The sequence below is a fragment of the Salvia hispanica genome, chromosome 1 (genome assembly GCF_029641045.1).
Source record: "Salvia hispanica isolate PSC_SH4W2 chromosome 1, Shi_PSC_v1, whole genome shotgun sequence".
Classification (NCBI taxonomy): domain Eukaryota; kingdom Viridiplantae; phylum Streptophyta; class Magnoliopsida; order Lamiales; family Lamiaceae; genus Salvia; species Salvia hispanica.
This window is the reverse complement of record NC_142692.1, coordinates 3,942,703-3,958,097: the sequence shown is the minus strand read 5'-3', so window position 1 is coordinate 3,958,097 and position 15,395 is coordinate 3,942,703. Positions and strand designations below refer to the sequence as shown.

The 15,395-nt window shown below is 37.8% G+C and overlaps 3 protein-coding genes across 3 annotated transcripts; 1 reads left to right on the top strand and 2 right to left on the bottom strand.

The window, feature by feature from the left end:
* Positions 1-810: 810 nt before the first annotated feature.
* Positions 811-4,351, bottom strand: LOC125218020 (putative 1-deoxy-D-xylulose-5-phosphate synthase, chloroplastic). The gene is made up of 9 exons (XM_048119612.2): positions 3,943-4,351; positions 3,473-3,601; positions 3,207-3,371; positions 2,975-3,125; positions 2,593-2,864; positions 2,245-2,518; positions 1,549-2,138; positions 1,176-1,460; positions 811-1,087 (listed from the first exon to the last, which is right to left on the bottom strand). The coding sequence occupies exons 1-9, from the start codon at positions 4,084-4,086 to the stop codon at positions 938-940; spliced, it is 2,160 nt and encodes a 719-aa protein (XP_047975569.1). The 5' UTR covers positions 4,087-4,351; the 3' UTR covers positions 811-937.
* Positions 4,352-7,724: 3,373 nt separating this feature from the next.
* Positions 7,725-9,026, bottom strand: LOC125223929 (uncharacterized). The gene is made up of 2 exons (XM_048127239.2): positions 8,885-9,026; positions 7,725-8,079 (listed from the first exon to the last, which is right to left on the bottom strand). Exon 2 carries the CDS (start codon positions 8,058-8,060, stop codon positions 7,878-7,880), a length of 183 nt encoding a protein of 60 aa, XP_047983196.1. The 5' UTR covers positions 8,061-8,079; positions 8,885-9,026; the 3' UTR covers positions 7,725-7,877.
* Positions 9,027-10,280: 1,254 nt separating this feature from the next.
* LOC125224092 (squamosa promoter-binding-like protein 7) lies at positions 10,281-15,346 on the top strand. The gene is made up of 10 exons (XM_048127440.2): positions 10,281-10,873; positions 11,588-11,760; positions 12,033-12,247; positions 12,332-12,406; positions 12,514-12,621; positions 13,045-13,162; positions 13,678-13,813; positions 13,956-14,112; positions 14,248-14,745; positions 14,819-15,346. The coding sequence occupies exons 1-10, from the start codon at positions 10,410-10,412 to the stop codon at positions 15,116-15,118; spliced, it is 2,244 nt and encodes a 747-aa protein (XP_047983397.2). The 5' UTR covers positions 10,281-10,409; the 3' UTR covers positions 15,119-15,346.
* Positions 15,347-15,395: the final 49 nt, after the last annotated feature.

The window sequence follows — 15,395 nt, the reverse complement described above, 5'->3', positions numbered from 1 at the left end:
TAAGGAACAAAAATTAAACAAAGTTGGAAAATTAAAAATCATAAGTTTAAATAATTTTAACAACCAAACTTATAAGTCAAAAAGAAACAATTTTAAAATCTAAAAGTCAACCCATCTCACTTTCCACTAACTAACTTCATTTATTACATACTTCGCCTCTCACTTCATTAATTACATACTCCACCAATTCCTTAAAATCCGTGCCGTAACTAATTGTCACTACAAATGTGGGACGGAGGGAGTATTTTGTTAATAAATTGAGAAAATTTATGGCTTAAATTTTTAATATTTTCTTATTTATTACTCGTGTCTTTTATTTAGGCGGAAAACTGTCATCCCTTTTCACGAAACGAAGCTCAGAATGGAAGAGAAAATGAAGATCGAAATCAAAAGATGAAGGATTCAACGCTACGGATGGAAGGTAACCAATCTCTAGCTATAGATTTGATTTCGAAAGCGATCAAATTGGGGGGTTATTGCACTCACAGCTCAATTTCCGAGCTACATCGATTGTTTTACCAGATGAGGTGATTGAATCCGAAACCCTAGCTTGATTATTTGTTTATCGGAGGAGAATGTGCAACTAGTTCAAAAATTGCGATCTCTGATTGATGACATTGTTAGGTGATTCGACTTTGAAACCGAAGCTTGTTTGCTTCCAACTGAAATAGGGCCAGATGATACTTTTTTCGTTAGAGTTCGAGCTAGGAAATGAGTCAGCTCAATATCAGAATGTTTGAATGTGTGTTTGATGTTGTGATGTTGCTTACCACTAGATTTTGAATAATTTTGGAGTCATGTGTTCAATGATTGTGGAAGTTAAAGGATGTGATACATTTAAGTCGTTTTGTTACAAGAGCAGCAGTGTGATGTGATTGTAGGAAACTAGATAAGTTGAAGCTAATACTATATGGTGTTTTTTGTACAGCTCTTAGATCTACGACATAATCTCCAGAGCCTCCCTAGCTTTCCCTAGAATATTGAAGACAGTCGCTGCAATGTGAGCAGGTGTGAGCCCTGCTTCCATCTGTTGATCCACCGGGGCTCCGTGATCAATGTATCGATCGGGAAGAACCAATGGTCTCCACTGCAGGAAGGTTTTAGTGATCAAAAGTGTTAGTAAATCTTGTAAGTAGCTGTTTACATTACTGGAATCTATCGTTCAAGACTTGTACCTTTAAGTTTCCGTCAAGGAGCCCATCCAGAGCCATGAACTGAGCTACATGAGATCCAAAACCACCAATAGACCCTTCTTCCACTGTGATCAAGACCTCGTGTGATTTGGCCAAGCTTCGTATAAGAGCGTGATCTAATGGCTTACAGAAACGAGCATCGGCCACTGTCAACTGTAAACCACGGGTTTCTACCAAGGCAGCTGCAGCAATACAGCTCTGAACTGCTGATCCATAACCCAAGAGAGCCACCCTCTCTCCTTCAATTAGTATGCGGCCCTTTCCGATCTGAAGGATAAACACAAACTTGCCTCAGTTGGGTTTATTCATAAAGTGTTAATACTTTGGGACTAAAAGAGGAGGAATAGAGAAGTACCTCAAGGGGTTTGCCCTTGTTTCCAGGCGGCAGCTCGACACCTAAACCATTACCTCTTGGATAACGGAAGCAACTTGGTCTGTCATCTATTGCTGCAGCAGTTGCAACCATGTGAAACAATTCGGCCTCATCGGAAGGAGCCATCACCACCATGTTGGGAAGGCATGCCATGAAAGTAACATCAAAAGCCCCACAATGTGTCGGGCCATCTGCCCCCACTAAGCCAGCTCTATCCATAGCAAACCTAACAGGCAGCTTCTGCAAATCGACGTCGTGAACTACCTGGTCGTAGGCTCGTTGCAAGAAGGATGAGTAGATTGCACAAAAGGGTTTGATCCCTTCACAGGCCAAACCCGCAGCAAAAGTTACAGCATGTTGTTCTGCTATCCCAACATCGAAACACCTTGTTGGGAAACGGCGTTGGAAGAGGTTCAAACCCGTCCCGCCACCCATGGCTGCATGGATTGCTACGATATCCTTGTCTGCTTCAGCTTCTGCAATCAGAGCCTCAGCGAAGTAGGTTGTGTACGACTGAGTTGGAGCACTTGATTTAAACTGCTTCCCGGTTGCTGGATCGAACTTGGTCACTCCTGCAAAAGGTGAGCTCAGGAATTCCAGCTGAGAGTTATTATTTGGGACAGATATCATTATATATTGAACAATTCATGTATACACTGCGACTTAAATTAGGTTTACCATGGTATTTATCTGCAGCTTTCTCTGCATAAGGATATCCCCTTCCTTTCTCAGTCACAACATGGATCAACACTGGACCTGTCGTTTTTGTACTCTTGACCTCTTTAAGAATTGCCGTCAGGTCATCAAGATTGTGACCATCAACTGGACCGATGTAGTAAAGCCCGAGCTCTTCAAAGAGTGTTGATCCAGAACCACTGATCATCCCACGAGCGTACTCATCAACTTTTGCAGCAATCTCGTGCATAGGCCCTCCGATCTGCTTTGTAACTCCCTGAAACAACCTCAACAAATGTCAACACCATTTGTTGGGATGATCCTAACAACATTCTGATTCGTGATACTAACCTTAGCAACTTCCCTTAGCTCTCTGAGTGGCCGGTTAGACTGCAACCTACTCAAAGCACTGCTCAAGGCTCCCACAGGAGCTGTTGGTCCGTCCAGATTAGCAGTGGGTAAAGAAACTTGCTTGTTGTCATTGAGAATAACGATCATGTCCGAGTCCAGGTACCCAGCGTTGTTCATTGCTTCATAGGCCTGACCAGCTGTCATGGCCCCATCACCTATCACAGCCACCACGTTGTTTTTCCTTCCTTTCAGATCCCTCCCCACAGCCATTCCTGGTAAGCCAATCCTAAATCAGTTATCTATTTCAGTGTATCATAAGCTTTACATTACTTTTCTTCTTATCCTATATAAACAGGTCAATTTGGAAGGATCATATTCATACCTAATCCCGCAGAGATAGTTGTGGAACTGTGACCGGCGCCAAAACAGTCGTAGTCACTCTCAGACCGCTTCGTGAAACCAGAGAGACCACCAGTCTGCCTTAAACTTGGCATCTTATCTCTTCTTCCAGTCAGAATCTTGTGTGGATAAGCCTACATCACGCAGAATCAGATCCCATCAGAACAAGAAACATGTTACACAAGCTAGGCTGCGATTAAGAAGAGAATCATCACCTGGTGGCCAACATCCCACAGAATTCGATCTTGAGGTGCATTGAACACATAATGAAGAGCCACGGTTAACTCAATCACACCTAGGCTTGATCCCAGATGACCCCCAGTCTTGGACACGTTGAAGATCACGTCGGACCGGAGTTCATCAGCCAGTTGTTGGAGTTCCTGAGCTCAAGATTGAATCTTTTTAGAAAGAGGGAGTCACTCAAATTTTATAAAAAAATCATTATTTTGGAAAATATGTTATATGTATGTACAGTAAGTACCTTAGTGGAGAGGTTTTTCATGTGAATTGGATAGTTGATGGTGTCTAAAAGGGGAGTTGGAGGCTTTTGTGAGAAGTATTCCCCTCTTTCAGACAGTGTTGCACAAATTCCTGTTGTGTTTTTCCTAACCTTCAATATTAAACCAGTAGAAAACAAATATTTCAATCAATTGTTGCAATCCTAAACTTCCAGCTGAAGATAAATGCAGCCTATTCCTAGTATACACCCAAACAATAATCTCAATAATGTAAACAATAATAGCAAACAATCTCTCTCCCCATTTCCCAATCAAGAAATCTTGAATTCTAGTACTACTATACTTTAACAGCCGATCATGATGACATTGGTTACTTTGCTGTCAATATAATGCTTTATATTTCAAGTGTAGCATCTATCTGTCTTGAAAGTTGAAACCACTAGGGATTTAATTATACATTATTGAAGAATGGCAAGAAAAAAAAATGAAGGACCTGGTGGTTGTTCTTGCAGAAGGGGTGAAAGGGTAGATCTGCTCCATGTATCCACTGAGAAGAGAAATTAGTGTGCTTTTGAGCATCTGCAGCAACTACTCCTTTGCTCAGATTCCCAGAAAATGCAAATGGGCATAAAGCCATATTCTTTAATGTTTATAGAGAGCTCAAAGTTTCACTACAGATAATCAAAGATTGTAGATTTCCCAGAAAAAAGATATCTACTTTACTCTCTGTTCATGAAAATTCTTGAGGTGGGCTCTGTTTTTTAACTTCTTTCAAGACAGAAATGATGGGAATGATAAGAGGTTGGATTAAAAATGCAAGGATTGTTGAGGAAAGGAAATGGTGGTGGGATTGGTTTGTGTATGTTGCTTTTTGGGTGGAGCATTTACAGAGGATATCAGTGGTACCACCTCTGTTTGAGTTTATATATGTATATGTATTTGGAGAGAGAGGATTTTGGAGATGTAATAAGAGAGATATAGTGAGACCTAGCTCCCATTGGTCCACGTCACGAGAAATCACGAATGGATAGAGAGATGATAATATATCTATCTTCCAATTGGGTTGGGTGTGTTTCTATCTTCTTGATGCTCTGTTTCTAAATGAGAAAAGAAGTAATTATATGCTGAATTTCATATATATTTTAATTTAGTTTTATAGATGTACATTGCATAATGCATCTATTCAATGCATCAACTATATACTATCATACGTGGGTTGTTTTAAACCATGTATAGAAATGGTGATATTACTCGTTGGTTTAAAGGTCTCATGGATTAAGTGGTGTTGATGATTTATAAGAAAAAAGTGTGTTCTCTCATCGTTTTCCATTAGATGCCTTTTAAAAGTAACTAAAATGCACAGGTTCTGTTGTGCAAGCATTCCTTGCTAGAGTCTTGTTGACACGCAAGGAACGCATTGTGGGGCGTTTAAGGAACGGGCGGCTTATTCTGGGGTGTTTAAAGAACGAGCCGCTTAGTTAATTTTTCTATCGTAGATATATAAAAGTGTTTGTTTAATACTCCATCTGTCTAATAAAAATATAAACAATTTTCATTTTAGCTCGTCCTATAAAAATAGATCAATATATTTTTGTTAACCTCTTTCTCTCTGATGAGGTGAGCCTCATTATTCACTAACAATATTCTAATTACTTTCTCTTTTTAGCTCTCTTACTTTATAAAGTGTGGATTAAAACTCATGTTGTCCCAAATGTTTTAATGAGACAGGTGGAGTAAAAAGTAGGTTTAACTGTTTATTGGTGTGGGAGGGGCGCAAGGTTCCAACATTATTTTTAAAATCATATTTTTTGCTTTGTCGTTTTTCATTTTTTTCTTTTATTTATTTTCTTTCTTAATGTTATATTTAATTTTTTATTAGCTCATGTATAGAAGGTGATTAATTTTTTTAATAGATGAAAATGAAAAAAATAGGATTATTCGTTGTGGACGCAAGGAGTGTAAGATAATAAGAATGGAATGAAAATAAGTAAAAGATAGATTCATGAATAGTGTAAAACGAGAGATGAAGGGTTTTAAATAAGTGATCGTATTTAGAAATGGTGGATCGATAATGCCTTTATCATTTGTAGATATGGTATATCATACTCATATTACCATATTTTGTTGGATTAATTATTATTGTTGATGTTTTCAATAGGGCATTCGTCATATGGACTTGATTCTGTCATATAAATGGCTAATAATAGTAGTACTACTATGTTTTACTTTTTTCGTTTTACTTTTTGCCCTTTAATTTAGTTAAAATTTTACTGAAATATAGGGCAATATCATTTAAATCTTGTTATCTAAATTTCTAATTCATACTATCTAGATCTCTCCAATTTATCCATTATAATTCATCAAATGTTGTAATGATCCGAATTTCCAAATATTTTGAAAATACTACAAAGTCCAAACCTTGACTTCTTGGTCAAGATCTCAAAAACAAAAATTTGAAATTTTGGTCACAAAATATCTTGGGAGAGAGTTTTAATTGCAAATGATCGTGTTTTTCATGATAATATTCCAAAATACAATCGTTATTTTGTCCAGCAAGATTAGGTGCAAAAGGTATAAAATAACACAACGATTGACGACATTTTTTACAAACCATTATGATTGGACCAACATCTGCAAATTCGACCAATAGTGACTGATCCAATAAGTATTTCAAAACGCAACCTGTCACAAATTTTGTGGTGATTAAGCATTAGCATTGGAAATTCATGATATCCCACTAATTAAGTGCTAGTCCCAAATAATGAACCAATTGTGCTTGGATAACATATCCTCCAAATTTAACGCGTGTTTATCAAATTCATAACCAATGTTAATAGATCACTAAGTTTATCTGTTTATCATGGGTGCTAATTACTTTTTGTCTATTGCTTTATTTATCATATCGAGCTACAATTCAAATGAAATTTTGAAATATATGCTTGGAACACCTCTAGCAAATAATGTAATATTTCTTGGGATGACAAATTTAGGTTAGCTAATATATTTAGTTTGGTGTGATCACCTAATCAAATTTACAAAACTTAAATCAAGATAAATAATTTCAGCTATACTAGGGAATATTTGTCATGTTTTTCAATTAACATTACTCAGATTTAGATATGATTAAATGTGTGCTCTGATACATGTAAGTCATTGTATTATGACTACTATTAATGAATAAAAGTGAAATCAGACAGGGTCGGGTCTGGTCAGTCCCCGGCCGGACAATGTCCAAGTCGGGTCTGACCGCACAAACACGATGCACGTCAGCACCTCATCAAGAAACGGCCTTTATAATCTATGTGCATGTGCATCATGAAATTTTATTTACAAAGTCATGGTAGAGGAAAATGAAGGATGATGGCATATGTCATAGCATTCAGTTAGTGTAAGATTCAAGATTGCACATAACTAGCTATATTATTGACTATGAAAATGTAAATAACAAAATCATGAGAACTAATCCAAGAACTTTGGTTGATAGAGACAGCCCTATCAACCAAGCTATATAAAAATGTTAAGCAGAACTAATCTCACACTAATTGAACAAAAATTTCACATGAAGCATGGTACCATCAATCAAAACTGAAAAACAGTGTAATAAAGGCTTCCATTTGGCATATTAACTGGCAAAGACCAAGTGTTTCCTTTTATGCCTATTTTCACATGGCAGAGCAAGAAAAGTTAAGCTAGATGATGTAAAGGCATGGCTCTCACCCAGCATGATCAAGACAAAATATGACCAATCAACACAGCCTCTATTGCGTTGGCGAAAGAGTTTATTTGGATTACCATGTTTACAAAGCATAAAAGTGGAAACAAACAAAAGGGAAGTACCTATAGATTGGATTTATAGTTGGTTTTAACTTCTAACACAAGTGCTTTTGAAGCAAGCTTCTTGGTTGATCGGGTAGGTTCTCCTAAAGCAACTAGGAACCAACTTATTGAGTCAAATGAAATATTTTCATGAGATTGAGATTATCAATAACCTACATTTACAAACTACTAATGTGACAGTTCAAAATCTTCCGCAAGGCTATAATCTCACTGAGAGTCTGATTTGGGTACAAAATCAGATTAGGGCCGACATCATTACGAATAAAAGGGCAAGACCAAGGCATAAACAGCCACGAAATCCCATACTGCTCTCAAGATCAAGAAATTAACTACAGCAATCACTAAACGCCAGCAAAAAACTTTAAAGGCAATCAACAAAGCTAACAGTTGCGACATTATAATGCAAATGCATAAAACTCTAGATAGTAATCCAAATGATAAGCAGAATCAACATAACACATTCAAATTTAAACTTCAAACGGCATATAATATGTGATTTCAAGAGTTTCAGTCCAAACATACGGATATATTGGACCAATGAAATATTATTTAAACCTAACAGCATTGGCAACCTACAAATAGAAGTTATACTCACTTCATCTTTGCCTCCGTAAACAAAACATGGTGATTGACACGAGGATCGTACTTTCGGAACTCCAGCTTGATATTGTTGGTGTGGAGCCTCTTTGTCTTCTTCACGACATAGAAGAATCCAGTTCCAGCAGCCGATACAAGCCGGACTAACATAGCACCTGCCTTCTTCTTCTCACCCATTTTACAACTCAAAACTAGGCTGTTCAAGTTTTAGCGCAACCAGAAATTAGAAGTTAATTAACTTCCGCAGCCAAAATTTGCAGTATCTCAGAAGGACCAAAACATGGATACAATAAAGATCAAGTCTTTCCAGCAAATTCTTGTATCCTTTCATACATATTTCCCTTCCAATTTCTCTATAGTCACCAATACTTCTCAAAGGAAACTCTATGGATCGTAGTATATACTTCTTCGAATTTATCATTTACACTTAAAAATAAAAATAAAAAAATCCACAGCTTTATTGAGTAACAAACAACTTATGTGGAGCCTAATGAAATTCTAGAATTAGGACTAGTTTTAGCTTCGATGTTCATATCATCGGATCATCCAATAAGAAAACTAGCCGACAAAAATTATTGAATGCATAGAAGTTATTCTTTACAATTTTAACTGAACTTGGGGAAAAACTGAACAAAAAGTACACATACTAGTTATCACTAAACTACAGTTTAATCTGCAATCCCCTATAGTTGACGACACCGATCGGTTATACAATTACTCGATTAGCATCTGCTCGTTCAATCGAATAACCAAAATATGAAAAAAAAAAAAAAAAACTGAACAAGCATTTCATCGAACACATTGTGTGCAGTGAGCTTCATATCAATCATTGCCATACATCAATGCAGTGATAAAACAGCCATTAACCTCACCAATCCATTTCAACATCACTCACACCGCCACATTAACGCAAACAGCAACAAAACAGAGAGAAATTCGAGCCATACATACATTACACAATAAATTGAGGCATCAATTCTAAATTTGAGGCAAACAATAACCTGAACTGAAGCGGATTCAGTTAACACGACTGATGCGCTGAGGCGGAGGCGGCGGAGGCAATGGCGACTGGCCGACTGCAGTGTGGTTCAGATGAATCAATTCAAACAAATATTTTCAGCCCATTATTAGCTTGATTAATTTTACTCTTTACATAATTTTATTTTAAGGCCCACTAATGAAAGCCCAATTCGTCACAGTTTCAAGGCCCACAAAAGAATCATTAATTTGGTAAATGAAATCCAAGAAGTTAAATTAATTAATCCAATAGTGTATCATGTGGAACTCGTGAAGTTGTGATTATTAAAAATTCTGTATATTCTCAACTTTGTGTGGAGCAAACAAAAAGTAAATGAAATTGATACGGCCATAGATCGTGGATGTCCCTACAATTAAAACAAAATACTAGTACTATGTTTTCTTTTATGAAATGGAGCATGTGACAGTCACATTATGTGGCTATCAATGTTCGTTTTATATTTTTCTTGCTTATATTGCTATTTTTGAATTATTCATGTAGTAGTTGAATTAGAGTTGAATATTACTCAATGAAATATAAGAAGAATTTCAAATAGTAGTTCATTTTCAAGTGTAATTTTCTAAAAGCGATTATTCGATATTATTTTTGCTAATATTGTGTTCGCCCATGAATATAAAACCAAAAATCTCCTGATACATTTGTCTTGAAAACATTTCATTGAGTGTAATAATTGAGATAAATCAAGAATGGTTCAACTGATAAACACAATTAAAATTAGGTTTTGTTTATAAAATTAGGTTATATATCCCTGTCAACACTCAAATCAAGATCCTCATTTACAGCTCTGCATTTGGATCGTAAATAATTGCACTAGTAGAACATTGATAAAAGTAAATAATTTAAAAGTGACTTTTAAATTGAGACGGATTTTTATGACAAAAAATTGACTCTTAATCTAGAATAGAGGGCGTATGATTTTTCTATGTATTTTTACTTATTTAAGTTTTACTCCCTCCGTCCCTCATTAGGAGTCACACTTTGACCGGACACGAGTTTTAAGAAAGGTAAAGAAAAGTTGGTGGAATGTGGAACCCATTTATTTATATTGGTTTTATAATAAAATGTGAGTGAATTGAGTTAGTGGAATGTGGGACCTACTTACTATTTATGGTAAAAATGAAGTTTGACTTTTAATTGGGGACGAACCGAAATAGAAAAATGTGACTTTTAATTGGGGACGGAGGTAGTATTTTTTATAGGATTGATACTTCCATTCAGAACAACAGTAGTAATCTTTTTTGAATGATAACTAATGAAAATACTAATCTTTATCAAACAAATTAACATTATTTTGAATGGAACCATTTTGTATTACTCTAATTACTAGATTAGTGATGTTCCTATATGAATTCAGTCACATGAATTTCTCAGACAACAAAGTCTCACTCCCTCCAATCAAAGTCCACTTTTAAATCATAGAAAAACCATCAAGATCAAGTTTTTATCGCAATCCCTCTTCAAGCTCCGCCAAATTGCCACATTCTAAAATGGAGCACAGCTCACCGCCGCCAATTCCTAGCTCATTCAGCCCCGCCGATCCGACCCAATCGGCCCTCTTCGACTGGTCCGATTTCCTGGATTTCGACGTCGACGCAGCCCTCAGCACCCCTTTCGCCTTCTCCGACCACAGCCAGCAGCCGGAGAGCCTGGGCCGGGTCAGGAAGCGGGACCCGAGACTGCTGTGCCCCAATTTCGTGGCGGGCGCGGTCCCGTGCGCGTGCCCTGAGCTGGACAAGAAATTGGAGGAGGAGGAGGAGTCCGCTCTCCCCGGGAAGAAGCGGACTCGCGCGGCCCGGCCCGGCCCGATCCTCTGCCAGGTGCCGGGCTGCGAGGCCGACATCGGCGAGCTCAAAGGGTATCACAAGCGCCACCGCGTCTGCCTCAAGTGCGCTCACGCCGCCGTCGTGGAGCTCGGTGGGGAGAGCAAGAGGTACTGCCAGCAGTGTGGAAAGTAAGTTTTTGTATTTTGATTATTGGTCAATGGAAATTTTATTGTTTTTTTTTTGCTTGAGGTCATGATTTCATCAGTTGTCAAGCGTGGGATGCTAGGAAAAGTAAATGGATGTGGTTTTGATGATGGTTATTTAAAAAATTGGTTCCTTTTTTTCAGTGCATTTAATAGGATCATTTAGTTTTTATAATTGAATGAATTAATGGGTATTTATTGCTTGTGTAGCTTCCTTTGCCAACTAGATGTTTCTTCCTTGTCGCTTTGGACTTGATAATGTTTTTTTTTTAGGAATAAATTAGGTGTGGTACATGAATAAATGATTGTAGTTTATGTTAATGCTCCTTTCATTGCTAGGATACAGGTGCAGATAGATATCTTTCTATGTTAGTTCCATATGAGAGTTGAATTGAGACTGCCTGAGTAAGAGTGGTGAGGAAGGGAATTGTTTTTTTGTTGATCATATGGCTTGACATTTTCTCTATTTGGTTTGAAGTAAAAGTGCTAATTCATTAGTCAAGTTATATAAAGAAATCTTATGCTTTGGTATACATGAGCAATTTTGATATTTTTCAACAAGTTAATAGCCTGAAGCAAATCACAATCTAACTTCAGTTTGTAATGGAGTTAGCAGACGTTTTCTCTTTATTTTCTCGCGGAAGTTACTCTGAGCACTATTTTTTTTTACTTACACGTCAATATGTCATGATTCTGCAGGTTTCATCCCCTGTCTAATTTTGATGAGGGTAAACGTAGTTGCCGTAGAAAATTAGAAAAACACAATGACAGACGCCGAAGAAAATCTAATGAGTCTAAAGGAGACACAGATAAGGAGTCTCAACAGGTTGTCTTGGTTGATGATGCCAAGGAAGATGATGATGGAGGAAAAGGTATGACAGTTTCATATAGTGTAGATGATAATTTTCAATTTTACCTGCTTTGAACCAGCTCATTTTTGCCTTCTGTAAATTTCAGGAATACCCATAAGTTTTTAGATACTTAATTCTGAGAAGGAACCTAAGATCATATGTTGCTAGTCTTGAACAATTATGAGGATATATTGCTTCACTTTATAAGTTTGCTTTTTCTTAAACGGTTGTGGGCACATTAGCTAGCATTTTGTATGGTCTCGACCACCCTAAATGAATTGTTGATGCTCCAGATGGCACGAGTGTGAGCAGTCAGATTGAAGAAAAGGAAATATTGTTAAAATCAGATGGACATGTCTCGGCAGTATCTTCACCTCCAGATTCCCAAGGTTTTCTGGGCAAGAAGGTTTCACCGTTTCCTGTCCCCAGCGAAATTCATATTGATGGGCATAAACGTAGTCCAAACTCTAAACGCGCTGCATCTTACTGTGACAAATTTTCCTCTGTGGTAACCGCTTATCTTATGCATCTGTCTTTTATTTCTTTTTTGCTCTAGCTGAGTTAATCCCTTTTGCTTCTAAACTCCTCTCAGTGTCCCACTGGTCGAATCTCCTTCAAGCTGTATGACTGGAACCCTGCTGAGTTTCCTCGACGGTTGCGACTGCAAGTATTCAACAGATTCTTATTGCAGTTTAGTATACAAGGGAGATAAATCTATATTATCTCTATCAAAGATGTGACGGGTTTAACATTTTGCTGACTTTTTTTTGTTAGATATTTGAATGGTTGGCTAACATGCCTGTCGAGTTGGAGGGGTATATCCGTCCCGGTTGTACAATATTGACAGCTTTCATAGCAATGCCGAAGACAATGTGGCTTAAGGTAATCCCGATTTCACATTCTTTATATCTTTGGTGATAGAGTAAATATGGATACTCGTACTGTCGTACAATTGAAGTCATCAATTCATCATCCATCTAGCATAAGTTGAGCTTAAGATAAACCATAGATATATGGAGGCTGTGCTCTAAATGTAATGGCAGACAAAAGTCTAATGATAGTTAAATACTTTTCTGTTGTTGCTTGCAGATATGTTGATTATATCGATTGGATATAACCCAATTAAATAATCAGGATTCATACACGTCTTCTTACATGATAGACAGTTCATTAAATAGTCATCATTCATGCACACCTTCTTGAATGATGTATCTATGCATGATATGGACATTTTATCGGTAAGTAGTAAGTACAGGCCTTACGGATATCTCATGTATAGCTATTCTGCATCCTTGCCTCGAGCAGTTATTGGATAAACCAGCTTCATGCATAAAAGACCTCATTGGCTTGCCTGGTAGCATGTTATCTGGAAAAGGGACAATGCTCGTTTATGTCAATGACATGATTTTCCGTGTCACAAAAGGTTGGTTGATATTCTGCTGCATGATTAATGGTCTTAATTGTTGATCCCATCAATTTATTTGTTCCTTCACAGTCTGCCATGGTTTAGATCTGTTTATTCACAAACATTCCCTTCACAGAATTTGTAACCTGTTAGGGATCGATGCTCTGTTCTACATTGAGCTTGAAGTTCTTAAAGTTGTATGAGGACATGTTTTGAGAATTCATTTTGTTGGAGAAGTTGTCTTATCATGTAGGGAAACTGTGTTTTACGATTCCACACAAAATTGGAAACTTTTTTATATCCTGAAATTGTGTCTCCATTTTTGTTAAACAAAGCATACCAACAGCTTAGGGTTAAGATTCTTTAAAAATATTTATCAAAATTTTAGCCTAAGATTGTGACTTTCCAAATGGATTGGAATAATTGAAACAGTTTTGTTGCCCAGAGCTATGGGCTATTTGATTGATATGCGGTGAAGAAAATTTCATCAATCCAATTAGCTTTTAACATGCTTCCGATTCTTGTAAAAACAGATGCACAGTCAGTAGTACCAGTCAGCATAAAGGATAAATCTCCTAAGCTTCATTATATCTACCCGACTTGCTTTGAGGCTGGCAGGCCGATGGAGTTTGTAGCTTGTGGAAGTGACCTACTCCAACCTAAGTTCCGGTATACATGGATTCTACTCTTGATAAGTTATTGCGTTCTTTCTTTCTTAAGATTTCTTCCTTTTTAAGAATGCCTATATTTTCATATAGCTTCATTGTTTCTGATCTTCTGTAATGTGGGTTTCTTTGATTGCCTTTGGCAGGTTTCTAGTTTCTTGTAATGGACGGTACTTGGCTTACAAAATTTGTGTCTCGTCTCTGTACTGTAAGAAAGGTGAGAGCAGCTATTTTAACCATCAACTGGTGAAGATATCTGTTCCTCAAACAGACATGACTCTCTCAGGGCCAGCGTTCATTGAGGTGAGAACTGTGGTTGACTCACTTTTTCCTTTTGTTGTGATGTTTCTCATTATGCATCTAGAAAAATATGAATAGGAATGATGAAACGCTGGCATGGTTGCATTTCCTTGTTTTTTGATTGGGCTGCTTGCACAGGTTGAAAACCAATCTGGTTTATCAAACTTTGTTCCGATTCTTTTTAGCGATAAAGAAACTTGCAAAGAAATGGAAACCTTGCAACGTACCCTTGATTCCTCAACATCCTCTCAAGAACAACCTGCCTGCGGAGTCCTGGCCTCAAGACAAAGACGTTTCTCAGGGCTTCTCTTAGATTTAGGATGGTCGTTGAAGAAACCAGTGTCGCGGAAATTGTTGACATCTTCGGACGTGCAAAGATTCAACCATTTATTGGACTTTCTGATACAGAGAGGGCATTCTGCCATTTTGGAGAGAGTATTTTGCTCATTGGAATCTTCAATTGATAATAATGATGCTGGTGGTGTATCTGATTCGGGTATGAGGTCATTACAGGCCAAAATGGGGATTGTACGACGTTTGCTTGATCACAGACCACAGGATCGAGGTTCTGCATCTGATGGACATGTTTGCCATCAAAGCAAAGATGGTCCTTTCGTCGTTCAAGCTACTAAAACGGTACAACCACCAATTCTTGTTGTGCTTCCTGGGGGTAGCATCTGATGTTGTGTTGCCAATTTAAATTTTGCAGGCTGTTCGAGAAACACTAGACGACGTTCCATGGGGCAGAGAGGCGTCATCACTAGATTCCGTTGCTGCAACAGCTCCTCTTGTCAACAAAGAGGTGATCATGAATGTCGACATTCATGCTCGGCCTCAAAAATCACCAGGCCTCATGTCTGCACGGAGACTTCTAACTTCACGAACCCGCATCATGGCTGTTGCAGCAGTTTGCATCTGTTTGGGAGTCTGTGTTGCCCTCTTCCACCCTCGAAGGGTTGACCAGGTCGCCACCACCATCCGGAGGTGCCTGTTCGACAGCCCTGAATAGTTGCGCTCGTCTCTCCTCTTTAGTCGAATGTGCAGCACGTTGCACGTGGATCTCGATTGTGCATTTCTTACCATAGCCTTGAAGAAAGTTGGGGAGATAGTTGTAATGTAATTCTAGGCTTTTTTTTAACACGCAAGTGATGATCATGGTGTATATATGTGAACTTTCTCCTGGAAAGTGTTGTGTTATGGGGTTTCTGCAAATCTAATTCAAATTCCTTTTGGCGTATGATTATTAAGTTGAAAAAAAATAACATAAATGGTTATCGTCGTCGTTC

Excerpts from the sequence above, each read along its gene's own strand:
- LOC125218020 (XM_048119612.2), bottom strand. The coding sequence starts at position 4,086 with ATGGCTTTATGCCCATTTGCATTTTCTGGGAATCTGAGCAAAGGAGTA. Across the intron at positions 1,461-1,548 it reads ACAAGGGCAAACCCCTTGAG|ATCGGAAAGGGCCGCATACT; the intron begins GTACTTCTCTAT and ends TTTATCCTTCAG. Across the intron at positions 1,088-1,175 it reads TCCTTGACGGAAACTTAAAG|TGGAGACCATTGGTTCTTCC; the intron begins GTACAAGTCTTG and ends ACCTTCCTGCAG.
- LOC125223929 (XM_048127239.2), bottom strand. The coding sequence starts at position 8,060 with ATGGGTGAGAAGAAGAAGGCAGGTGCTATGTTAGTCCGGCTTGTATCG.
- LOC125224092 (XM_048127440.2), top strand. The coding sequence starts at position 10,410 with ATGGAGCACAGCTCACCGCCGCCAATTCCTAGCTCATTCAGCCCCGCC. Across the intron at positions 10,874-11,587 it reads TACTGCCAGCAGTGTGGAAA|GTTTCATCCCCTGTCTAATT; the intron begins GTAAGTTTTTGT and ends ATGATTCTGCAG. Across the intron at positions 11,761-12,032 it reads AGATGATGATGGAGGAAAAG|ATGGCACGAGTGTGAGCAGT; the intron begins GTATGACAGTTT and ends TTGATGCTCCAG.